This window comes from Sphaerodactylus townsendi, linkage group LG09, assembly GCF_021028975.2.
Source record: "Sphaerodactylus townsendi isolate TG3544 linkage group LG09, MPM_Stown_v2.3, whole genome shotgun sequence".
NCBI classification, from domain to species: Eukaryota; Metazoa; Chordata; class Lepidosauria; order Squamata; family Sphaerodactylidae; genus Sphaerodactylus; species Sphaerodactylus townsendi.
In genome coordinates, this window is record NC_059433.1 from 15,536,219 (window position 1) to 15,549,446 (window position 13,228).

At 41.8% G+C, this 13,228-nt stretch overlaps 1 protein-coding gene across 1 annotated transcript in view; it reads right to left on the reverse strand.

The window, feature by feature from the left end:
- Positions 1-233: 233 nt before the first annotated feature.
- KDSR (3-ketodihydrosphingosine reductase) overlaps positions 234-13,228 on the reverse strand; it is a 39,782-nt gene continuing 26,787 nt past the window's right edge. The window contains exons 8-10 of the mRNA XM_048507943.1: positions 7,235-7,318; positions 2,736-2,837; positions 234-1,880 (exon numbers count right to left, since the gene is read on the reverse strand). Of these exons, the coding sequence (XP_048363900.1) occupies positions 1,770-1,880; positions 2,736-2,837; positions 7,235-7,318 (297 nt within the window). The 3' untranslated portion in view covers positions 234-1,769. The remainder of the gene's footprint in view (positions 1,881-2,735; positions 2,838-7,234; positions 7,319-13,228) is intronic.

Below are 13,228 nucleotides of genomic sequence, written 5' to 3' on the forward strand. Positions count from 1 at the left end.
TAAGTGGATTTGCTTGCCACACAGTGAGTGGAAAGTGAAAGTAGGGGAAATACTTTCATTCAAGAAAAATGTTGCAGTGGGAATCCAATAGATCGATAAATTGATACCACCATGCAGCAAACACGCTGTGCATAATTGGCCGTCTAATAGTATTTGGAAGATTTACTCATTGAAGTTGGTGGGAATGATCAGGTCTCAAAGGTTTTTCTCCAAATGACATCTTTTAAAATAAATTTTAGAATTCAACAACTTTTCCTTTTTTTTTCGTTTTTGAAGAAAACACTGAAAGAGGGCCTCCAATTTTTAAACCTGTCTCTCTACTAAATAAACATAAAAGTTGCGGCTGTTGCGAGAAAGATTCATCATAGGCACTTAACTAATGTCAAGGTACAGCAGGAATTCTCATTATGAACTGGGCACTGGGGGGGTATATGATATCTGGACCCAAATAAGATCCAGCCTTTACTTGCACAGAAGGTAAAGTACATGATAGCATCTCTGGCGTATTAGAAGGCCAGAGTGTAATGTGATTAGTGAAACTGACATCTGAGGGATTAATACAGAAAGGACCGTTTTGAAAGTTATGCTGCCACCAAAGAAGGACCCTAGCACTTCCTTGAGCTACATATAATTGCAGGAAAATCTAGTATTTGACTGGCTCGTTTTTATTTCTAAAGTCTGAATTACAGCAGCATAAAAGCCCCTTCTCTAAACACAGCTGAGAGACAAACATGAAGTTACAGATCATGAAAACATTTACAAAACACTCGTAACTGCCTTGCTTAAATTGGATTTCCTTTATCATGGACAGAGATGCTCTCCTAAAATTGCTCAGTGAAGAGAAGGTCCTTCATTTCCCTTTAAGTCATATAATTGCGAAAAGTATACTTCATTGGTCCTTCACTGAGAACTTAGGATCATACAGGTAAAGGTCTGCCATCAAGGATTTCCATGTATTACATAATACAGTGCTTGGTTAACATAACATGAGAAATACTTCACAAAAGTTACTCGATACCATCAGGAGTGGGAAAGATTAGTCAAAATATTCAGTGTTAGACAAGAGCCTAAAGACTTGGCAGGAGGAAACCCAAAAATCTCCAAGACTGCATTCTTAAGGGCAATTCAAACGCTTGTTCTATGAAATGGCACTGTCCTTTCATTCAAATTTTGTTAACACCTCAGATTGTGAGGGGAAGAATGCTCATTTAAAAAGCATCCCTGCATCAAAGTCACATACTGTGTTTTATTACCATTTTTATTGCCAGTTCCAAGACTCAAGCTTGGCTACTTCTTCCACTACGAGTTGACCAATCACAATTCACATGCAGAACTGATGTCCCTGGCAAATACCTTGACCCTCCATATGAACTCTGAGATGGGACAGTTATGGGGGAAGTCACAGAACCAATCAGAATCAGCCCTCAGAATCATGCCACTGAATCAATCCTTCACCACTGCTAACAAAGGGGTAAATAATGATGGTCCGGACTCGATAGCAAGGAGGTTCCTTCTCCAAAAGGTCTCCTTCTCCAAAAGGCTAATTTCTAAGGCAACAATCTGCTTACTTCAAAGCACAGGGAGGAAAAAATGAAGTTGTCTTCGTGAGCGCTTTTGCGTAACCTCCTTTTCTAGCGCTACACGTTGATTTCCTTCTTTCACCACAGGGGATCCACTCCTTTCATGTTCACCGTCTATTCATAGGAGGCTTATTCAGGCCAGAGAGGGAGTCTCATTTAGCAGCAAATTAAAAAAAGGAATGCTCACATTCAGTCCGTTTTTTCAGATTTCTCCTTTTGTATCATGCAGCGGCGAACTATGCTGTCAAAGCTTGCTATATAGTACTGGCCAATAATGCGAAAAACGCCCATACAAAGGACCTAGAAGTTGAGAAAGCGAGGAGAAAACAGCCATCTTACTCAACATGTTTTTGCCATAATATTCTTAATATTCTTAATACACTCCACATGCGATCAGTGGCTTTCTCAACAGCAGAAACAAGTCTACCACAAGGTGTCCAAAACGTACTCTGACCTATTCAGGAGGGGAAGCCAGCTGCCCATCCCCTTGGTCTCAAAAATACAAGGAACAGAAGATTATGGATTCCTTCTCATTTATAGCTGCCTTTCTTCCCAAGGTAGACTCAAAATGGCTCACATTATTCTCCATTTTATCCTCATAGAGCTGTGGAAAGTAGGTTAGTCTGAAAGCATCTGAGTGTGTGTCACTGGCCCGGGAAGCTTCTCCAGTAGAGTACGAATTCGAACCCGGGTCTCCCAGATCCAAGTTTGACACACTAACCACACCCCAAATTTTAGGCAGTTTTGTAGAAGTAAACATAAATGCATGGATCTGCCCTTGCCAAAACACAGCAATGTCTATGATAACCGTCTGAAAAAGGCTAAACTAATTCCTCTGCTCCCCAATTGAAGCAAGAGCTTGCTGGGAAAAAAATGTGAGGGAAAAAATCAAACAGGAGGTCAATGAATCTGACAAATTAAATGCCTTCCCAACTTCACAAAAAAGCAAAGTACTTCTGGGAGGCCCTGGTTTATCCTGTAAAATTATGGAATATAATAGCCGGTCCTTCCTGTACCTGGGATATTTCATTGTCCATACTCACCAACATGAATCTTAATTGTACTGCTCCCAAAGAGCTGAATGTTCCAAAGAAGCACTAGAAACATGAAATAGACCTGAAGAGGTCTTCAAGTAAAATCTGATGCCAGCCTTACCGTCTCTAGAGCTTCAGCAAGAGAGCTCATTGGCGACATTCCACTGGTTAAGACGTTCAACATGTGGCCATCAGTACCAACGGAACTGCTGAATTTTCCTTGCTGGGTAGGGCAAAATAAAGCAGTTGGTTATTGAATGATGTGTGCGATGCTAAGCGGCCTTAGCTGATGGAAGCACAGGTGCTCTTGCATAACAGTGCCACGGTAGTCACCATTACTCCTCTTCTAGAAAAGACAGATGGCTGCTACCCAAAGGGAAAAAGAGTTTTAATGAAAGACTGATAGAACACCAGTTAAGAATCGATGCTGCTCTATTCAGATCACTGTCAGTCCAGTAAAAAATAAACACTTAAGGGCGTGTGTAACGGTGGCTAGAGCAGACCGAGCGGGTACATACCTAAGGTTCCTTGGGAGTTCCTATCAGCACTACTCTTACTGCCACGAAAGTCTTACAGGTCTGGAGGGCAGTGGTGGGAATCCAAAAATTTTAATAACAGGTTCCGATGGTGGTGGGAGTCAAACAGTGGTGGCGCCGCACACACACACCTGCAGTCCCTATTGGGCAGGGAGGTTGCTTTAGTAACCCCTTCTCGGCACTCAGAAAAAATTAGTAACCACTTCTAGACATGTGGTGAGAACTGGTTGGATCCCATCTCTGCTGGAGGGTCCAGGAAGAGAGTAGTAAGAACTTTATGGAATCTGTGATTGTAAATGAGAGAGAGTTTAAAAGGACTGAGAGACACTGGGCTTCCCAGAGCAGGTTCTGGGCTGGGGTATTCCATCTAGAAACCCACTCCTGACTCTGTTAAGGAAATAACCCACACCCTCAGAGACGTTACTGCCCCATACCTAGGTGCTTTCTCCTCAGAACCCTACAAACCCTCCGTGTGAGTTAAGTATTGCCCTTGTGATGATGTTTCCTTCGGACCTTGGCACATGTTTCACATTTAGCTTGGCCATCCTGGGCCTTCACCACCATCCTGCTATCCAGCCTCCTGAGAACCAAAACTCCCTCCTCTCCTCCCCCCCCTCTCTCTAACACCCACCTCTGGCCTTTTAAACAGCTGCAGTACCAGCCAGCCAATCAGGTGGTGCTCTGAGTTAACTCCTTACATTCCTTTTGCTTTGACAGAACTACACTTCAAAATTAACCTTTAATCAGCAGTCTGTCACAACTGGTGGCATTAACGCTAAGGCTGATAGGAACTCCTGAGGAACCTTAGGTGTGTACCTGCTCCGTCTGCGCTAGCCACCATTACAGCATGCTTAAACTACCCCATTTTAAATCAGAGGGATTTAGAAGTGATCAGGTTTGGAAAGCTGTGCCCAGTAACTGAAAGCAAATTATTATTCAGCCACATTAGCCTACACTATTTTCTTGAAAGACCTTTTAATTGACAAAGGAGAGAACTAGATTCAAATCTTCACTTAGACATGAAGCTCAAATGGGAACATTCCCTCCCTTGTCCGGCTGTCCTATGAGTTACACTGAGGAAGGAGAGGCATACTGGCTGAAGGTGGGGGAAATGGGGATAACCCAGAACTTCTGCTCCTATTCATATCTGCTCTGTAAATTTCTCTTGCTTTTGTTAAACGTGTAAAGACGGGCTCCTAAGAGTTTGTTCTGTCTCTTTGCACTGGTTGTGGAGGCAGTCCTCTTTTGCAGAGCACACTTCCTCTGCCACTAGGTACTTCCTTTTTCAGGGAGCTCCAAAGGGCATAAAGTGACAGGACAAGCGTACATACATGAAAGAGATCTGGGAGCTTTAGTAGACCACAAGCGGAACTTGAGTGAACAAGGTGGTGGCAGCCAAGAAAGCCGATTTGATTCTGGGCTGCATCAATAGGAGTCTAGACCAAAGGAAGTAATACTGCCTCTCTATTCTGTGTTGGTCAGACCTCCCCGGAACACTGTGTCCAGTTCTGGACACCACAACTCAAGATTTTGACGAGCTGGAGTGTGTCCAGAGGAGGGCAACCAAAATGGTAAAAAGTCTGGAATCCATGCCCCGTGAAGACAGACTTAGGGAGCTGGGTATGTTTATTCTGCAGAGGAGAAGGTTAAGGGGTGACATAATAGCCATGTTTAAATAGTTGAAGGGATGTCATGTTGAAGAGAGAGCAAGCTTGCTTTCTGCTGCTCCAGTGACTAGGACACAGAATAATGGATTCAAACTACAAGAAAAGGGATTCCATCTAAACATTAGGAAGAATTCCCTGATGGTAAAGGTTGATTGACAGTGAAATATGTTGCCTTATAGGGTAGTGTAGTCTCCTTCTTTGGAGGTTTTTAATCAAAGTCTGGATGGCCATCTGTTTAGAGTGCTTTCACTGTATGTTCCTGCAAGGCAGGGGGTTAGACTGGATGGCCCTTGTGGTCTCTTCCACCTCTATGATACACACAGGATAAAGGCACATATCCCAGAAATGAGGAAGAAAAGGAAACTGCAAAATTTGATTAGTTCATTAAAAAATGGAAGTGCCAAGTAATTAGTAGTTCGGTGTATTTACCTTCTGAGCAGGCTGGCCTAGTGCTGAGACAGACTGAGGTCTGACTGCAAAATGTGGCAAGAGTTACATAACTAGGCTATGAACCATTAAAACAGTTTTAGTCTAGTAACCACTGAAATAATCTTGGTTGCGCAATCAGTTATTAAAAGCTGTCATTAAACCTATAAAGAATAAAGCGCTGTAAAAAGAAAAAAAGAAACAGGCCTGTGGGTTGAGCATAACATTGAGCCATTTCTATCATTCAACAGGCACGCTGCAATTAATTTGCCAAACATCAGCTTAACGTTTGCCACATCTTTGAGCCAGGGCACCTATAGTGCATCAGGATCCTTCCCGACATTGTGCTTCCTGTAAACACCACTGATTAATTATGATATTTCACACAAAGGTTGTGTCACTTTAAGTGTATCATTTAAAAGAGGTGTAATATTGTATGCACAGATTGTTTTTAATACGCAGATTGCATCTAACACCTATACGTTTGTGGGGCCCGGACCGCGTCTCTGGTCCTACACAGCTGAATTAGTTTAAGAAAAACTTAAAGTTAGAAAACACCCAAGAAACAGTTTCGAAACAGAAGAGAAGTTTACTGGACAGCGTAAGTATCTGACCAGGGTGTCCCCTTAAGGGTAAGAGGCACACCCTTCATACAAAGGACCAATTTTATAGACACAGAATGTAGAAAGTTACAGAAGGTGAACCCTCCTGGGTGGCTCTCGAAAGAGATACGCCCAGCATAGGAAGAACCTTAGTTTTTATAGATACAAGAATTCAGACGTCACACAGTCATCATCATAAGTTTCACGTATTATAATTCATACCCCTTTCACATGCTACAAGCATGTACCTTTAAAATCTCATTGGATAGATCTGTCTCCTGGTCACAGTAAGACAGCCTCTTATTCTACGTATTCACATTCCTTCTGTTACTCAAACACTGCATGCTATTAGCTCTACCCATATGCAAAGGACTGCCATAAAACTAACTTGCTGTCTTTCTTGTTTCCAAGAAAAACCTGTTTTCCTAAGTTTTCTCCCAGAGAGAGATCTGTCCTTAAGGTATGCAGCATTCCTTAGGATCATAAAACTTCCCTTTTCATTTCAAAATGATTCTAACAATTATTCCTTTGATTCCAATACAATAGAATTATAGTGAAATACTAATACATGTGAATCTCTCATTATCATTTCTGTGTTCATTTAACTATATAGAAAAACACTTTTTCCATTTAACTAATCACATTCATTTCTAACAAAACAAAGTCATAAAATGCACATGTCTGCTGTCACGTTGGCCTTTTAGTGACAAGACCTTAAAGATGTTATCTTTGCTTGCCTGCATAATCACTAGCAAGCTTCCAACATTCCTTTTGACCTATTGCTTACATGCAGGCTTGCTAGTCACTTATACAGAAGCTCCATTTTGATTCTTCGGATCTTTGGTTCATTTGGATTTCCATATTTCTTGATCAAATAAAATTTATAGACATTCTGGCCCGTCCCCACACGTTATACCTAAAATGCATTTTCTAGGCACCACTTAAAGAACAGCAAGATCAACCTCCCCACAATAAAACCACAATAAAAACCAGCCACCTTTCAAAACATGCGATTCATTCAGGGGAAGAACAACTGTGACTAACTGCCATAGACTGCCAGTCTAAAGGAGGAAAATGAAAATGGATTATTTACTCCATTTTTCCCCATCAAGCCTTTCCTGGCCTTGCATCTTCCACCCTACTGACTATTAAAATAGCCAGTTCACTGAAGACAAGAACACATTTTTGCCCACGATGTCCTGCAAAGGCATTTTATACACTAACGCTGCCTAACTGCACCCCCCTTCCCCAAGAACTAAAACTATGGTGCAAAGACTCCAGTATTCAATTAAAGAAAAAATGATCGATACAGCAGTATTTCATACCTAACTGGTTTACTGCTACAAACTAATGGATCACATTAATCGACGTAAGCAGCTTTTTACTTACTATAGAATCTTTAATGATGATTTTAGCAACGTGTTCAGGCTTGCAAACAGGTGATGATTCTGAAATCAGTCTGGTCTCTAAAAGCTTGAATAAAAGCAAATACACATACATGGTTATACAAACATAAGAACAGCAGGCCTTACCATCCCATTACTTCTCATAATCTAGGTCAGCTAAATATACCAGTTGCACCATGAAACAATCACCAATTTTTTTCCTACAACGCAAGTTCTGCGCTTTAAAAGCAATTCAGCATTTTACCATTGTGATAAAAAATTATACAGCCATACTATAAGCCAAAACAGGACTTACGTGTTTTACCTTTATAAGTTTCATCACTAATGCGATTTGCACTGGCAAACAAACAAACAAACAAACAAACCCAAAGAGTTTTAGGCCTAGGTCTGATTAGTAGACTACAGAAATGTTGATAGACCTTATGCCAGAGCAGACTAACAGATAGCTGATATGTGCACAGGCTTGTGGTAATTTGCATATTTGGCAAAGGCTCATGGGGTATGCTGTTGGAATGAGCACCATAACACCAAAAGGTGGTCTAAAGCAGGACTGGGCTAGCTAAAAGAACAAGAGGGGTTTGACTGAGAAACACTGAAGGTAGACTTCTCTGAAGGGCTGAAAAAGGACAGAAAGAGCTGAATTTGTTAGCTGGAAGAACTGAACTATGTTCCTTGAAAGCTGCAGTCTCTGGAAACAGCTGAGCAATCCTTCTTCAAAGCAGCAGTAATGCTGAGGAAGGAACAGGACTTGCCACAGCTGAATTCCTGAAGACCTGTACTGAAGGAGGCTCGTTCAGAGCTGCACAACCTTGTCTTTCCAGGAGTTCAAATTATCTATTCCACCTCCCTCCCCCATTCCCAAGCAAGCTTTTTGAGGATTTGGGGAACACTGATTCACTTCTTAAAAACTGAAGTCCCTATTTTCCTCCCACAAGGAAAAAGCAGAGGCAAGTCGCACAATAGAGAAGTTATGCAGAAATCTGAATGGGAAGAGGGTGAAAAATCATAGCATTTAAAACGACCATTACTCTCCTGCCCAATACAGGAGATGTGGCGGACAGCAGAGGAAGCAGTTACTATTGCACAAAGGCCAATGCTGGGGTTGCAGGGGTCTTGTGAACCTCCTGCTCAATTTCTGAAAGGCTCAGATAGCAGTTCTATTCCATTACTCTCTCAAGCCAACGAAAACTCGCGGCCCTCCTGATGTTATGGACTACAGTTCCCATCATCCCCTGCCAGCATCATTCTGGCAGGGGATGATGGGTACTGTAGTCCATAACATCTGGAGGGCTGCGAGTTTGACACCTGTGATTTATTGTACAGCTTCAAAGAATGTACTTGGCTTGCTTCAAAGAATGTACTTGGCTACTATTTTAAGCAACCAAAAGGACTAGTTAATCAAGCTAACACTGCAGTTGATTTTGCCACTGCATTCCAGATGTACAGAGTACCCAAACACCAGGGCAGTCTCCCTCCATAATCCTTTCCTTCCTTATCTGGCTGCAGCAGCATTCTCTACCACTTCCTCTCTCCAAATGGCTACAGGACCATTATTTGCATGCAAGTCCTGGAGCTGGATTGTCATAAGTCGTCACGCTTTAGCCCTATGAACACAATGTGAGGATAATGGGACTACACTGCAGAGTTGTTGTATGCCAGGTGCACTTCTCTAGCTAAATTCTAGGAATAAGAAAAGTCGCCTCTCTTACAGAGTTGATGGAAATATTAATGAGAAACAGACATTAATACATATTAATCAGCTATACAGTGGAACCTTGGTTTTCGTTGGTAAGCCGTCCGAAAAGAATCGATGAAAACCGAAACCGATTAAAACCGAGGCAAACTTTTCCATAGGAATCAATGTAAAGCCAATTAATCCGTTCCAGGCACTCCAAAAAACATACCAAAACCACATTTTTTTGGTGAATAAACATAGTGTTTAATGCTGAAAACAGTAACAAACAATAACACTAGGACCAGCTTCAGAGCCAGTGGACCAATGTCACACCAGAAAGCTGTCCAAAGAGGTCTGTTTCTGACGCCTCTTTAAGATTTGTCTGAAATGGGACGAGACATTGTCATTAAACCAGTTGCAGACACGGCCTGCAACAGCTTTGTCCGGGTGATTTTTCTCCACAAACCCCTGCACCTTACTGCAAATCGATGAAAACCGAGGCAAATCGATGAAATCCGAGACAAATTTTTCACTGAAAAAACTGATGAAAACCGAAGGCAATGAAAACCGAGGTTCCACTGTACCTTGCTCATGTTAAGCAACATTACTAAATCGCTAAATATTAGATCTGCAGGAAAGTGTCCTGTCCCCCCACAAGGCACATAAAAAGAGTCATCAGTGAATTTTTTGGCGAGTTCCGCCCGCAGGGCCTGCAAGACGGAGCTGTTCCGCCGGGCCTTGGGAGGAACCGGCCGTTGATGGTGCCCCCCCTCCTTTGGCCCTTGACATCTGGGCCATTTGTCATCCGATGAGACTCGCCATCCCTCCCTTTTGGGGGGAGGGAATTTTACAACTAGAATGCTGGACGCCACTCATATTTTCATTTTACTGAGATCTATTGTATAATTATTAGAATTAATTTTTACGTTTTTATCGCTGCTTTTAAATGTTTTAACTGTCTTATATTGTTATTTCCATATGTTGTACACCGCCCGGGGCCGTTCGGGGATGGGGCGGTATAAAAGCCTAAGAAATAAAGAAATAAAGAAATAAACATTTCCAAATGTTTGAGCTCAAAAATGAAACTATTATGCATTCTGGATCACAATCATGTATTCCCATGAACAGAAGCACAGGGGATATGGGAACCACATGCAGAGACCAGGATCTCCCCCAAGGTGATCTACGTGATCCAACAAGTATACAAAGAAAGGCGAATCAGTGGGAGAACAGCGAGGCACTGAATTTATTTTATTTTATTTTTATTTATTTATTGTTTCGATTTATAAACCGCCCCATCCCCTGGGGGCTCTGGGCGGTGAACAACATTCACATATACAATTAATTAAATCGATAACAACAATATAATACTAAAAACCATTAAAAGCTATTTAAAAACAGCGGTTAGCATCATAATAGGTGCCCTATTATGGCCAATTCAATTTAGATCACCCCAGTAAAAGAACAAAAAAAACAAAAGAACAAATGTGCAAAACAACAAATTCCTGTAATGTTCCTACGCTAGCTAGAGTATGTCACAAGTTACAAATAAACTAAACTGTTTCATAATTGTATGTAAGAATAAAAGTAACCTTCCCCTCCAAACCTGTTGATATAGCAGTAAAATATATTGTTTATAGCTATAGGCCATTACACTTTAAAGCATGTAAAGCCTATAAAAGTAAATAACATAATTGCAGATTTACAGATTAAAGAATATAAACATCTATACAGAAGAAAATAAAAAGAACTAATTAGGAGAGTTATTTCTCTCTTTGGGTGTATTTCTGGCCTGTATCTTACTGGCTGCCAAAGCAAAAATGATATCCTGAAGATGATAGTTGGATCAGAAAGGACCTCCATAAAGGACAATTTTATTGAGTCTGAGAAATGGTTTAAGTCCATTAGCAGCCTTTTGAGAAATTTGACTCTGGGTTCTAAATAAAGAAAACAAGATAGAATATAATGCAGTAGATCCTCAGGTAGAGGTGCTCCACAAATACAGTTGTGAGGCCGGCAGAGTTTGGAGCAGGGGTTGTCAAACTATGGCCCTCCAGATGTTCATGGAGTGCAATTCCCATTAGCCCCTTCCAGCATGGCCAAGTGGTAGGGCTCATGGGAATTGTAGTCTATGAACATCTGGAGGGCCATAGTTTGCAGACCCCTGGTTTGGAGTAACGCCCAGCAAGTAAAGCTGTTGGCCTAGCCTAGAAGCAAACAGAAGTGAAAGCCATTTTGAGAGTCTGTGACACAATACTGACCAAATAAGGAGTTCGAGCAGGGCCATTTTAATCGGTTGAAACCAAGGGGAGAATTAGGACTGGGAGGTAGCATCACATTTAAACATCCAGTCACAAGTGTCGCAGCCAGTCATGGGGCCCCCAACAGGTTGTCCTGAGCAGCAATGGAGAATACCATTATAACAGGCTGTCCAGGTCGTATCACTGCACATAATTATTTCAAAACACTGTTCACTACATGAATTACTGGAGACGTTACTTAGTTTTCTCCAGAATTTTAGTATGGCTACATGAACAAGGGCCTTAATTGAGGGCAGTTACAAGGGCTGCACGCGTCAAGGCTGCGGGACTTCCCTTGGGTGAGGCTGAGGAAGAGATTCTGAATGGGATTCAAAATAGAAACCGGATGCTTGTTCCACACTCATACTTCTATACCATACTGGTTGGGGGACAGCCTCATTCCAAATCATTTTATAGCTGGATCAATTAAAAAAACACTTTTGGTAAAATAAAATTTTAGAATGGTCCCCATTGACATTTACATTGGTAAGAGAGACACACTTTAAGATCTCTGTGATTAAGAGGCAAGCAACAAAATGCTTTTGGCAAGCAGGAAGTGTGGTTGATGGAGCCATCTGCTGGAAGGCATAAGCAATTCTGCTGCACATGCATAGAAGTCATCTTTCTGGGTAACTTTGTGCAAAGTTATCAAAGCATGAAGTCTCTTAAATTAAAAAAAGAAAACCAGCAGCTTCTCTAATTCTGTTACCTCAGCGTTCTAAAGAAAAAAGGGAGGATGCAATTCAGTTAAGAACAGCAGAACTCTTGTTGATTATGATGAAGTACAAGGAGTTCGAGGGCAAACTCAGGGCTGAACCACATGTGAAAATTAGATCTTTATCTAGACCATCACAAGTACGGGAAGGTGGTGGGGGTGGGGGTGGGGGTGGGAGGGGGGAGAAGCACAGTTCAGTGGAAGAACTTTCCATGAATAAAGACCTAAAATCTCTGCCTTCTCTGGCAGAAAATTTAAAAGGGATCTCTAGTAACAGGGCTGAGAAGTAGAAGTTAATCTGATTGCTCATTTGCAGCTGTGAGGAAATTACTCTATTCCAGGCATCATATACAAGTTTAAGGTTTTGTACAGTGAATGTTGAATTTACACTCTGGGAATGTTCAGAGGCTCAACTAGTCAAAAAGTTTCCAAACTTTTCCCTTCTCAATTCCAAATGTCACCCTCCTCAATTCCAGTTTTCATGCTGTTAGCTAGAATAAAGGACCCTTCCCATGGATCTCCCAGATGCTGCAGGTAGCCAATGAAGACTGGCGGAATCTCTAGGGCAGGGGTCTGGCCCTTGAGGGACATCTGGTTGTTTAGATGCTCATGGACTCATAAGAATCGTAGTCCATGAACATGTGGAGGGTCAGAGTTTGACACCCCTGCTCTAGGAGCATGCATTTCATTATTGGGAAGGGTCTACAGGCCCTTTAGGAGAATCTCTGTCCTTCAAAAGGTGGGAGATTGAGCAAGAAGCCTACAAGATAGTGGGAAAAGGCAGGGGAAAGCCTGGAAACTAAGATTATTTCACCTATTTTAAAGTTCACCATCATAAGCGATAACATTTAGAACCAATGTACGAGGATGAATGCATACATCATTCATCATTCATTCATAGAATCCCATCAAAAAGATCTGCAGTTGCATGTGTCAATTTTTTTGTCAATTCTCTCCTTCCATGGTGGCCCTCTGACTCCCCCTTCATGCTGTTCCTGCCCCTCTGGGGTACTCCAAGGGCAGGCTGCTGCAAGGTGGAGATGATGGACTTCCACGCATGGAAATTTTAGTCTGGATCCAACCCATTTCATTTTTCTTTTGTCAGACGTCTTTAGCCAGTTGCTGCTCAGCTAGATGCAATGACTGCTTACAAAAGTTAAATTTTGTTGTCGTTTGAAAAGTGTTCTGTGGTTGATACCTGAATCCAACAAATTGGAACACATTTACCAAGATAGAAAGGGAGGGCACAGCGATCCGTGCCTGGGTAGGAATTGCTGTAATAAGGAA